This window comes from Ovis aries, chromosome 1 (assembly GCF_016772045.2).
Source record: "Ovis aries strain OAR_USU_Benz2616 breed Rambouillet chromosome 1, ARS-UI_Ramb_v3.0, whole genome shotgun sequence".
In the NCBI taxonomy this organism is placed as follows: Eukaryota; Metazoa; Chordata; class Mammalia; order Artiodactyla; family Bovidae; genus Ovis; species Ovis aries.
This window is the reverse complement of record NC_056054.1, coordinates 203,075,352-203,088,855: the sequence shown is the minus strand read 5'-3', so window position 1 is coordinate 203,088,855 and position 13,504 is coordinate 203,075,352. Positions and strand designations below refer to the sequence as shown.

Genomic DNA, 13,504 nt, shown 5'->3' with positions numbered 1-13,504 from the left:
TCTTTTTTGTGTTTAAAAACATTATTTAAATAACGTAGATTTCACCAATTTTATGTGTACAGTGTGAATTTTGATAATTGTACATGGTCATGTAACAACTGACATATTCAAATTGTAGAAGGAGCTGTATAATCCCACACTACAAGGTTCCCTTCTGTCCCTTGTACTCGACTCCCCACCGTCCCATCCCCTGGCAGTTCTGACCTATGGTTTTTACTGTGCCTTTTTTTTTTTTTTTTAACTACTGTTCATGTGAATAGAAGTACATAGTATTTAGTTTCGGTGTTTTATTTATTTCACTTTAGCACAGTATATTTGAGACTCACCCATGTTGTTGCATATATGATTTTGTTCCCTTTAGTTGCTGAAAATGGTGATCCACGGGTTGGGTATACTGTCACTGGTTTATCTACTCATCCGTTGAAGGACCCAGTTGCGTCTGTTTTGGAGCTATCATAAGTAACGCTGCTCCATTTGTGAATGAGTTTTGTTATGTTTTTAATTAAACTTTTTATTATGAGGAAATTGTAGATTCACATGCAATTGTATGAAATGACACAGAGATCCTGCATACTGTTTACCCGTTTTCCCTCAGTGGCAACATCTTACAAAACTAAAGCAGAGTATCACAACCAAATATTCACATTGATCACAGCACAGAACAGTTTCATCACCACAGGTATCCCTTATGTTGTTCTTATCCCCCATTCCTGACCCATAGCTGTGAATAAGTTTTCTTGGGCATATGTTCATTCTTCTTGGACAACTATCTAGAATTAAAATGGATGGATTGTATAGTAAATATGTGTTTTACTTTCTGAAGTATTGCTGTTTGGTTTTTCAAAATGAGTATACTGTTTTACATTCCCATCAGCAGTATAAGAGATTTCTGATAGCTCCATAGCTTTGCAAACGCTTGGTATTGTCAGTCTTTCAAAATATTTAGCCATTCTAAGTGGGTGGATAATGGTATCTCATTGTGGTTTAAATTTTTATTTCCCTCATGGTTAGTGATGTTCAGCATCTTTTCATGTGCTTTTGCCCATTCACTGATTTTTTTTGTATGAATCATCCATTTAAATCTTTTAGCACTTTCTAGAAAGGTAGAGAAGAGATGTTATTTGACTTCATATTATTGAATTCTGGGTGTGTGAAATCTCCATCAGAGCCTTTTAGAGTCCTTGTGTAGTCTGGATACAAGGCCTTTTTAAATATGGGTTTCACAAAATCTTGTGCCCAGTCTGTTGCTTACTGTTTTGTTTTCTTAACCATGTTTCAAAGAACAAAAGTTTTCAGTCTTCATGAGGTCCATTTTATTTATTTTGTTTTTCTTTAGTTTTCGACTTTTGGTGTTCTGTTTAAGAAATCTTTGTCCAACTCAGCATCATAAAGATTTTATCTTTTGTTTGCTTCTAGAGCTTCCCTGGTGGCTCAGAGGTGAAAGCATCTGCCTGGAATGTGGGAGACCTGGGTTCAATCCCTGGGTCGGGAAGATCCCCTGGAGAAGGAAATGGCAACCCACTCCAGTACTCTTGCCTGGAGAATCCCATGGAGGGAGAAGCCTGGTAGGCTACAGTCCATGGGGTTGCAAAGAGTCGGACACGCTGAGCGACTTCAGTAGAGATATAATAGTTTTAGTATTTATGTTCAGTTTTGTAATACATTTTGAGTTAGCTTTCATATATGATGCAAGGTGAAGTTCAGGGACTTTTCCCTCTATAGTTATCAGTTCCTCTACCATTTTTTGAAAAAGATTATCTTGTTTCTATTGAATTATCTGTACATCTTTTTTGAAAAAAATTTTTTTTTGCAAAAAATTGATTTTTGTCAAAAGTCAACCGACTGTATGAGTTTATTTCCAAACTTCTTGTTACATTCCATTGGCCTGTATGTCAGTGCTTAGTTGCTTCAGTTGTGTCCAACTCTGCAACCCTATGGACTGTAGCCCACCAGGCTCCTCTGTCCGTGGGATTCCTCCAGGCAAGAATACTGGAGTGGGTTGCCATGTCCTCCTCCAGTGGATCTTCTCGACTGAGGGATCGAACTCGTGTCTCTTACCTCTCCTGCATTGGCAGGCAGGCTCTTAACCACTAGTGCCACCTGAGAAGCCCAATGCCAATAATATACTGTCTTGATTATAACTTTGTAGTAGGTCTTAAGATCAGGTATCTTTACTCTTCCAGCTTTATTCTTTTTCAGAATAAAAGGCCCTTTGCCTTCCTGAATGACCTTTAAAATCCGCTTATCAGTTTCTTTTAAAAAGCTTACTTGAATTTTGTTTGGGATTGCATTGATTCTATAGGTTAGTTTTGGGGCGGAGGGGATTGCCATCTTAATGTAGAGTCTTCTAACCTATGGATATATATTTTCCATTTATTTTGGTCTTTTAAAATCAGTTTGTTTTCTCAACTTCTGCAGAAAGACAGCTGAGACTTTGATAAAGATTGCTTTGAATTGATAGATCAATTTGGAGAGAAGATTGCTTTGAATTGATAGATCATTTTGGGGAGTGTTGCTATTTTAGCATTATTAGTCTTCCAGTTCCATGAACACAGTCTATCTTTCCATTTGTTTGGTCTTCTTTAATTTCTTTCAGTGTTGCGGTTTTCAGTGTACAAGTCATATACTTCTTTTGCTGAATCTATTCCTAGTTTATTTAGTTTGATGCCATTATAAATGGATTTCATTTTCATTTTCATTTTCAGAATGTTCATTGGCAGTGTATAGAAATAAAATTAATTTTTTGGTTTTTTGGCTAAACCAGCAGCTTGCAGGATCTGAATTTCCCAACTAGGATTTGAACCCCAGCCCCAGAAGTGAGTGTTGAGTCCTAACAATTGGACCACCAGGGTATTTGCAGTAAAGTTGATTTTTATATTGATCTTGTATCTGCATCCTTCATTCACCAGTTCTAATTTTTAAAATGGATTCTTTGGAATTTTTCAGCTATATGATCATGTCATCTGTTAATAAAGTTAATTTTACTTCTTCCTTTCTGATCTGAATTCCTTTTATTTTTCTTCCCTAATTGATCTGTCTAGAACCTCCAATACAGTGTTGAGCAGAAGTGGCAAGAATGGACATCCTTAGCTTTTTTCTGCCTACGGGGGAAGCATTCAGTTTTTTACCATTAACTTCAGTTCAGTTCAGTCGCTCAGTCATGTCTGACTCTGTGCAACCCCGTGAACTGCAGCATGCCAGGCCTCCCTGTCCATCACCAGCTCCCAGAGTTTACCCATGTCCATCGAGTTGGTGATGCCATCCAACCATCTCATCCTCTGTCATCCCCTTCTCCTTCTGCCCTCAGTCTTTCCCAAAATCAGGGTCTTTTCAAAGGAGTCAGCTCTTTGCATCAGGTGGCCAAATTATTGGAGTTTCAGCTTCAACATCAGTCCTTCCAGTGAACACCCAGGACTGATCTCCTTTAGGATGACTGGTTGGATCTCCTTGCAGTCCAAAGGACTCTCAAGAGTCTTCTCCAACACCGTAGTTCAAAAGCACCAATTCTTCGGCGCTCGGCTTTCTTTATAGTCCAACTTTCACATCGATACATGACTACTGGAAATACCATAACCTTGACTAGACAGACCTGTGTTGACAAAGTAATGTCTCTGCTTTTTAATATTCTGTCTAGGCTGGTCATAACTTTCCTTCCAAGGAGTAAGCGTCTTTTAATTTCATGACTGCAGTCACCATCTGCAGTGATTTTGGAGCTCCCCCAAAATGAAGTCAGCCACTGTTTCCACTGTTTCCCCATCTATCTGCCATGAAGTGAGGGGACCAGATACCATGAATATGATGTTAATTGTCGGTTTTTCGTAGATGGCCTTATCGTTTTGAGAAAGTTGCCTTCTGTTCCTAATTTGAGTGTTTTTAACATGGAATGGTTGGATTTTATCAAATGCTTTTTTCTGCATCTGTGAAGATAATCTTGTGGATTTTATCCTTTATTTTATTGATATGGTTTATAAACTTGATTCATTTTTATATGTTAAGTCAGTCTTATGTTCTTGGAGTAAATCTCCCTTGGTCACAATATAATTGTTTTTACATGTTTTAAGATTGAGTTTGCTAAATTTTTCTGATAATTTTTTATGGCTGTCTTCATAAAAGATATTGTTGTATAATTTTCTTTTCATATCTTTTCTTTTTTGGTCTTAGTATCAAGTATATTTGATATCTTGGTATACTTGCTCATGAAATGAGTTGGGAAGTGTTCACTCTTCTGTCTTTTGGAAGAGGTTTTGAAGGATTGGTGTTAATTCTTTAAATATGTGGTAGAATTCATTAATAAAACCATGTGAGCCTGGAATATTTTTTGTTGGAAGTTTTTAAATTACTAGTTCAGTCTCTGCTTGTTAAGTCTGTTCAGATTATTCGTTTCTTCTTGAATCAGTTTTGGTAGTTTTTATATTCCTAGGAATGTGTCCATTTAATCTGTTACCATATAATGGTTATGGTATTCTCTTATAATTCTTTCTGTTTTTATAAGGTTTATAGTGATGTCTCTTATTACTAATATTTGTAATTTGAGTCTTCTTTCTTCTTGATCTGTCTAGCTAAAGGTTTGTCAATTTTATTGTTTTTTTTCCCAAAGAACTAATTTTGATCTTAGTGGTATTATTTTTCTTTGCTCTTTAATTTATTTCTGCTTAGCCTTTATTATTTACTTCTTCTTGCCTTGGGGTTTTTTTTTTTTTAGTTTCTTGAGGTGAAAGTCTAGATTATTGATTTGAACTCTTTCTTCCTTTTTTTTTAAAAATAGGTGTTTATAGCTGCAGATATCTCTAAGCAGTGCTTTAGCTGTGTTCCGTAAGTTGTGTCTGTTGTATCTTTATTTTCATTCATCTTGAAGTATTTTCTAATTTGCCTTGCTGCTGCTGCTGCTGCTAAGTCGCTTCAGTCGTGTTCGGCTCTGTGCAACCCCATAGATGGCAGCCCACCAGGCTCCCCTGTCCCTGGGATTCTCCAGGCAAGAACACTGGAGTGGGTTGCTATTTCCTTCTCCAATAATTTGCCTTGAGATATTGGTATTTAGAAGTATGTTGTTTAATTTCCACATATTTTTGGATTTTTCACATTTCCTTCTGACACTGATTTCTCACTTCTTTCCATTGTACTTAGAGAACATACTTTGTATGGTTTCTATTTTTTTCATTTATTGAAACTTATAGCCTAATATATGGCCTATTCTGGAGAATATCCCAAGTGCACTTGAAAATAATGAATGTGTTTTGTTGTTGAGTAGAATGTTCCATAGATGTCTGTTAGATTTAGTTGGCTTATAGTTTTGTTCAAGACTTCTATTTCCTGTTCATCTTCCTCTAATTGTTCTATCCATTATTGAAAAATGAGTATTGAGGTATCTAAATGTTATTGTTGAAATATCTATTTCTTATTTTAGGTCTGTCAGCTTTTATTTTATTTTGGAGTTCTGATGCTGCAGTAGACACTTTACAATTCTGCCTTATTAGCGTTTACTTCCTGCTTGTGCAGATCCTCAAAGTCAGGCATAGTTTTTAAGTCTTTTCAGGTCTTTCCTGCATGTGTCCACAGCCCTTTACCTGTACATGTTCATGTCCTTCTAGAGTTCCAGAAATATTTTGAAAATTTTAAAAGCCCCTGAAGACCTCCATTCTCCAGTTTTTCCTTTTAAATTTTCTGGTGGGTCTTTAATCAGTTCCTTCTGGTGCACTACCTCTGGTACCTGTAAAGTTAAATATCCCTTGAGGATAGTGCTGTTTGCTTTGAGTAAGCTCTGAGTCAGGACAGAGAAAGATAAGCCCTAGAATGCAGCTTTTAAGTGAGCTGCCAAATAGGTTAAACAGTGATAGTTCTCTAAGGGATGGGCTTTCGGGGCACTCCAAACCCATTTTGCCCCCTTGAATGGTTGCATGGGTGCTGGTTTTCACAGCTCCCACAGTCGCAAGACTGTTTGTTGGTTTCAAAGCTACGGTGAAGCTGGGAAAAAGCGAGTGGGACTAGGTAATGTTAAACCACTGTGAAGCTCACTGTTCTTACTGACATTCAGGCATTTTCCTTGAATTAAATATTCCTAGGATTATTGGAAGCCTTAAGTAATTTCGAGAGTTCTGGGAAAGTTGATTTTGATCATATCTGCCAGTGTTCTCTTTGGTTTCATGGAGGAGCAGATTATTGGAGGTTCTCCCTCCATCATCTTATAGGTCAGTCCCTCTGGCTTTTGTTTTTGTTGGGTTTGGCCTTTTTCCTCTCCGTCCTTGTCCTTGGATGGTTTCTGTTCTTCCTTCAGATTCACTCTCTTTTATGTCAACTCAGCTGTTAAATCCATTGTGAATATTTATCTTCCATGATCATATTTTATAGTTGTGTAATTTTCATTAGGTTCTTTTTTATTGCTTCTGTCTCTCTCCAGAATCTCTTCATTTATCTGTTCAGATTTTCATGTGATGAAACATATTTTGTTTTGTTTCATTGAGGATAAATATAATAGTTGATTTAAAATTCTTATCAGTTCTAACATTTTGTTCATTTCAGATTTGGACTTGATTTTCTTTTCCCTTAAGAAAAATATAATATGTTTTATTTTCTTGTTTCATCACATGAAATATGATGAAATATTTTAGATTGTATCCTGAATATTTGAATGTTACATTATGGAGATTCTGGATTCTGTTATTTTTTCCACCAATAATTTTTTCTCATTGTCTTATCAGGTAATTTTCTTGGTTGGGCTTGAATTGCAAACTCTTGTTTCTGTTGTGGCTCCAGTCCCTTCTCAAAAGGTCCTGTGTCCTTAGCTGGTTTGCTTTGATTCTGTTCCATCTGTGTGGTTTAAGGGTCAGTCAATAATGAAGGTAATCAAGTTTGAAGATCCTCTTTCTGGCTTACTTTTTTATAAGATTCTGCCAGTCTATTGACTGTTCACATCACCTAACTTCTTGAGCTCCCCAACCAGAAAGATTGCTGGTTTTCCCACGTGAGCCCCCAGCTGCTACTATGCTTGGCACACAGACTGCACTTGGTCTCAGACTGCAAACCTCCAGTGATGGTAATTTACTTGTGCAAGTCCCTGTCTCCTCTCCTCTGAGCACACGAACTCCACACTGAAACCAACTACTCTAGGACCTTCAGGAGTGAACTCTCGTCTTGGTTCTGACTTTTTCTTTCTGGATGAGCTGCTCTGACTGTTGTTCATATACAGCAGCTTAGGGATCAGTCACTAATATGGGTAGGTAGTTTGAAGATCCCCTCTTCGACTCTTTCTATTTTGAGATTTCACTAGTCTCTTCCGCATTCATGGTTTCCTTCACTTTTCTGGTCCCTTCTCCCAGAAAGATTAGTTTTCTTTCTGTTACAGCCTCTGTGTGCAGTTACTTTGTGGGTGCCAGTCTGTCCTGTTCCCAGAGAATGTGAACTTCCCACCAGATTTGTCTACTACTTCTGTTCCCTTTTCAGTATCTTCAGGTAGCTTTTCATATCATGTCTAGGTTTTCTGGTTTTTTCTTTCTGTAAGGACAGGAACAGGGAAGATCATTTGGTAGAGTCTTAATCCCTCTTTATTCTTAGTCCCTTTTCAGTAGCCCTGAAACTAATCCTTTTGAAACAAACTTGAATATTACCTTTCATGTATATATGTAGCAAAAATGAAAGCAGAATATAAAAAACTCCATGTTCTGGTTCATAAAGCACAACAAATTTAAAAGAATAGAAATCATATAAATCCTACTCTCAGACCATAATGGAATTAAACTAGAAAATACTAAGAGAAAGAAAGCTGCTGCTGCTGCTAAGTCACTTCAGTTGTGTCCGACTCTGCGTGACCCCAGAGATGGCAGCCCACCAGGCTCCCCTGTCCCTGGGAGTCTCCAGGCAAGAACACTGGAGTGGGTTGCCATTTCCTTCTCCAATCCATGAAAGTGAAAAGTTTCTTAGCGACCCCATGGACTGCAGCCTACCAGGCTCCTCTGTCCATTGGATTTTCTAGGCAAGAGTACTGGAGTGGGTTGCCATTTCCTTCTCCAGAAAGAAAGCTGGGAAGTCTCCAAATACTTGGAGATTAAACAACACACTTCTAATACATGGACAAAGGAGAAATCTCAAGAGAAATTTAACAGTATTTTGAAATAAATGAAAATACTTAAAAAATTTGTGAGATGCAGCTAATGCAGAGCTTCAAGAGAAATTTATAACACTGAATGCATATATTAGAGAAGAAGAAAAATCTAAAATCAATACTCTTAAGCTTCTACCTTAGGAATTTAGAAAAAGAACAAATTAAATCAAAGTGAGCAAAAGAAAAGTAATGAAAATTAGAGAAATTAATAAAACTGAAAATAAGAAATCAGTTGAGAAAATTGTTTATGTGTGTGTGTGGGGGGGTGTTGGTGAAAACCAAAAGCTTTTTCTTTGAAAAGATCAATAAAATCTGAGCCTCTAGCCAGGCTAGCTTGGATAAGAAGGAGAAAAGACACAAAATTACTAATGTCAGAAATGGAAGAAGGGATAGTTGTCCAGATCCTATGGGCATTAGAAGAGTAATAATAAAAGAGTATTATGGATAATTCTATGCTCATAAGTTTGATAACCCTAATGAAACAGGCCTATTTTTTGAAAGATAAACTCACACAAGAAGAAATAGATAATCTGAATAAGCCTATACCTATTAAAGAAATTGAGCCAGTAATTAATAACCTTCTAAAACAGAAAATGCTAGGTCCGGTGTGTTTCACTGATGAATTTTGCTAAACTTAAATTTAAGGGAGAAACTATACCAATTGTCTACAATCTCTCAGAAGACAGAACTCCGGGAATATTATCTAGCTTTTTCTATGATGCCTGATACCAAAACCAAGACATTGTAAGGAAATAAAACTTACAGACCAGTATCTCTCATGAATATAAAAACAAAAATTCTCAACAAAATATTAGCAAATTGAATCTGTCAAGTTATAAAAAGAATTATACACCACAACCAAGTGAGGTTTATCCCAGGTGTGCAAGGCTGCTTCAACATTTGAAAGTCAAGAATGAGAGAAGAAAAATCACATGATCATATCAGTAGATGCTGAAAAAGCATTTAACAAAGTTCCACTTCTATTCATGATAAAAACTCTCAGCAAATTAGGAATAGAGAAAAACTTGTGGAACTTGATAAAGAACATCTACAAAATACCTACAGCTAATGTCATATTTATTGGTGAGACACTTAGTGGTGAGGAGCAAGGCAAGGATGTCCTTTTCTTACCACTGCTTTTCAACATCATACTGAAAGTCTTAGCTAGTGCAGAAAGATAAGGAAAGGAAATAAAAGGTATATGGATTGGGAAGGAAGAAATAAAACTGTTTACAGGTAACATGATCATTTATGTAGAAAGTCGGCAAGAATTGACCCCCAAACTCCTGGAACTGATTAGCAGTTGTTGCAAGTTTGCAGATACAAAGTTAATATACAAAAGGCAGTCACTTTACTATATACCTTCTGTGAACAAGTGGGATTCGAAAATAAAAGCACACTGCCATTTATCCATTCAGTTCAGTCACTCAGTCGTGTCAGACTCGTTGCCTCCCCATGGGCTGCAGCAAGCCAGGCTTCCCTGTCCATCACTAACTCCCAGAGCTTGCTCAGATTCATGTCCATCAAGTTGGTGATGCCATCCAACCATCTCATCTTCTGTTGTCCCCTTCTCCTCCTGCCTTCAACCTTTCCCAGCATCAGGGTGTTTTCCACTGAGTCAGTTCTTCGCATCTGGTGGCCAAAGTATTGGAGGTTCAGCATCAGTCCTTCCAGTCAATATTCAGGACTGATTTCCTTTAGGATAGACTGGTTTGATCTCCTTGCAGTCCAAGGGACACTCAAGAATCTTCTCCAGCACCACAGTTCAAAAGCATCAATTCTTCGGCACTCAGCTTTCTTTATAGTCCAACTCTCACATCCATACATGACTACTGGAAAAACCATAGCTTTGACTAGACAGACCTTTGTTGACAAAGTAATATCTCTGCTTTTTAATATGCTGTCTAGGTTGGTCATAACTTTTCTTTCAAGGAGCAAGGGTCTTTTTAATTTCATTGTATTTCATGGTATAAATACCATTTATATTAGTACGCTTATGTATAAATCTGACAAAGTATGTACAAGATCTAAATGAGGACAACTACGAAACTCTGATGAAAGATATCAAGGAACTCAATAAATGGAGAGAGATTCTGTGTTCATAGATAGGAAGACTCAATGTTGTCATGATGTCATTTTGTACCAAACTGATCTATAGGTTCAGTGCAATCCCAATCAAAATCCCAGCAAGTTATTTTTTGGATATTAATAGTCTTATTCTGAAATGTATATGGAGAAGCAAAAGACTCAGGATAGTTAAAACAGTATTGAGAGAGAAGAACAATGTTGGAGGACTGACACGACCTAACTTTCAGATTTAATGTAAACCTAGCTCAGAGGGTAAAGTGTCTACCTGCAGTGCAGGAGACCCAGGTTTGATCCCTGGGTCAGGAAGATCCGCTGGAGAAGGAAATGGCAACCCACTCCAGTACTCTTGCCTGGAAAATCCCATGGATCCAGAAGCCTGATAGGCTATAGTCCATGGTGTCGCAAAGAGTCAGACACGCCTGAGCAACTTCAGTTTCACTATAATCAAGACAATGTGGTGTTGGCAAAAGAATAAAAAAATATATCGGTAGAACAAAATAGCTCAGAAATAGACTCTCTAAGCATAGTTGACTGATCTTTGAAGAAGCTTTTGGTGTAAAGATGGTCTTTTCAACAAATGGTGGTGGAAAAACTGCATATCCACCTGCAAAGTGACAGCTTTTTAACATGCTGTCTAGGTTGGTCATAGCTTTTCTTCCAAGGAGCAAATGTGAATCTAGTGAATCTAGACACAGACCTTACACCTGTCACAAAAATTAACTCACAGTGGACCATAGACGTAATTGGAAAATGCAAAACTGTAAAATATCTAGAAGACAACACAGGCAGTAATTTAGTTGACTGTAGTCATGGTAATGAATTTTTAGATACAGCACTATCCATGAAAGAAAGATTATTATCCATGAAAGAAGTAATTGATAAGCTGTGCTTCTTTAAAAGTAAAAACTTCTGCTCTGCAAATGACCACATCAGGAGAATGAGAAGGTAATCCAGACTGGGAGAAAATATTTGCAAAAGACTCTTATCCAAAATATATAAATAACTCTTAAAACTTGACGATAAGAAAATGAATAATGCAATTAAACAATGAACAATGCAATTAAACAATGAACAAAGACTTGAACAGACATCTCAAAGAAGATACGCAGATGGCAAGTAAACATACTGAAAGATGTTCCGCACCGTTAGGGAATTACAGATTAAAACAGCAATGGGATGCCAGCACATACCCCCATTAGAATGGCTGAAATCTGAAACACCAACACCACCAAATGCTGGCTAGGATGTGGAGCAATAGAAACTCTCATTTATTGCTGGTGGAAATGCAAAATGGTATTGCCAGTGTGGAAGACAATTTGGCAATTGCTTTTAAAACTAAACATGCTTTTACTGTATGATCCAGCAACTGCACTCCTTTACCCAAAGGAGTTGAAAATCTATCTCCACAAAGGCGTCACAACAAATGTGGATAGTAGCTCTCTTCATAACTGCCTAAACTTGGAAGCAACCAAGATGTTCTTTAGTAGGTAAATGAGTGAATAAACTTTGTACATCCATACAATGAAATATCGTCAAGTACCAAAAATAAATGAGCTATCAAGCCATGAAAAGATGTGGGGGAAAATGAAATGCATTACTGAGTGAAAGAAGCCAGTCTGAAAAGGCGACGACTTAGGATTCCAATTATATGACATGATGCAAAAGGCAAAACTATGGAGACAATAAAACAATCAGCGTTTGTTAGGGGTTAAAGGGAATGGAGGGACAAATAGGTAGAGTAGAGGATTTTTAGGGCAGTGAAACTCTTCTGTGATATTATAATGGTGGGTATATGTTAGTATACATTTGTCAAAACCCATAGAGTGTACAGGGCTTCCCTGGCAGCTCAGATGGTAAAGAATCTGCCTGCAATGCAGGAGACCCAGGTTCGTTCCCTGAGTCAGGAAGGTCGCATGGAGAAGGGAATGGGCAATCCACTCCAGTATTCTTGCCTGGAGAATTCCATGGGCAGACCATGGGGTCGCAAAGAGTTGAACACAACTGAGCGAATGACACACTGTAGAGTGTACAGCAGCAAAAGTGAGCCTTGATGTGAACTGTGGACTTAGGCGGTAATGATACGCTAATGTTTGTTCATTGATGACAAGGTCTCACTGGTGCAGGGTGTTGGTAGTGGTGGAGGTTGTGTGGTGTAGGAATGAGGGATATACAAGAAATCTCTATACCTCCATCTGAATTTTGCTGTAACATGATTAAAACTTCTCTACAAAAGTAAAAGTTTATTGATTGGAAAAAATGTTTGGAATTGAAGCAGAATGTAATTATTCATGTAATTTTGAGCAATTCAAGTTTATTTGCAAATACAACAACACAGACTTGGAGTCTTTATAAAGGATTATTGATTAAGATATGTATACTTGCTTGCATTATTCCAGTATTCTTGTCAAAAATTTCAGTTCATCAGCATTACCAACCGTAAATTCCTACCAGCCATAAGGATTGCTGATCACTTCACCCCTTCTTGATGCTCTTATACTATTCTTTGTTAACTTTGATCTTTTGGCCTAAAACTTGGTCTAATTATGTTTCCAGTTTCTTTTAACCAAGAAATAAATTTATACTTCCAGATGACAGAATGTTAAATCTTAGACATAACTTTAGGATACAAAAGGTCATAAAGAGTGTTTAGTCTTCAGTTTCTTAAACATTTGTGAACAATGACCTTTCTAGCCTAGAATATTGTAGGTAGTAAGAGTCCATGTTACAAATAAGAAGGTATTATAATTATACCTTAATATTAATTAGTTAATCTGTCAAATCATTGCCTGTTCAACACTTCTTGGCTCAAGCTATTAGTCACGCCAACAATACATAGATCCCTATACAAGGTTTACAGCTTTTATTGTATGTGTACCCTTGAATGACTGACTGATTTTGTGTCTGTGAAAAGAATCTATTAGAAATTCTAAAAAAAAAAAAAGTATTAATTAAAGTGGTCTTATCTCACTTTTCTATTGTTTGGGAGTAAACCTAGAGCACCTTAAATGCCAAAGTTTTGTTGTTGTTGTTAGTTGTTTCCACATAAAGATTATACTTCTGAAAAGCTTTTGAGAGAGAATTGCTAAAGATACTTTTCTATTTTAGATGAGCAAGTTGTTATGGGCAACAAGCTTCTTGTATATATTAGGTAAGAGATTTTTAATTTATTTATGTGTGTATGCTTCTTTTAAAAAACGTCTCCTATATTCTCAGAGGTACTGTCATCTCTTAATCTGTATAGTGCTTTCATTTTTCAGCATTCTTTCATGTATAGCCGTGCTTCTGAACAATCAGTAATTCTGTCCCCCACCGTTGCTCTCC

General features: G+C 37.1%; 1 protein-coding gene across 15 annotated transcripts in view; it reads left to right on the top strand.

The window, feature by feature from the left end:
• The window catches only part of VPS8 (VPS8 subunit of CORVET complex), a 299,937-nt gene that overhangs the window by 108,680 nt on the left and 177,753 nt on the right, over window positions 1-13,504 (top strand). For 9 of the 15 annotated variants that reach the window (XR_009601662.1, XM_060419760.1, XM_060419734.1 and 6 more), the window contains exon 25: window positions 13,289-13,331. Coding sequence is in view for 13 of the 15 variants with exons in the window: in XM_060419760.1 (XP_060275743.1) it covers window positions 13,289-13,331 (43 nt within the window). In the remaining 2 variants the exon portion in view is untranslated. Of the gene's footprint in view, window positions 1-595; window positions 680-13,288; window positions 13,332-13,504 lie in introns of all 15 variants that reach the window. The other 6 variants (XR_009601661.1, XM_060419722.1, XM_042233599.2 and 3 more) reach the window with 1 other exon arrangement.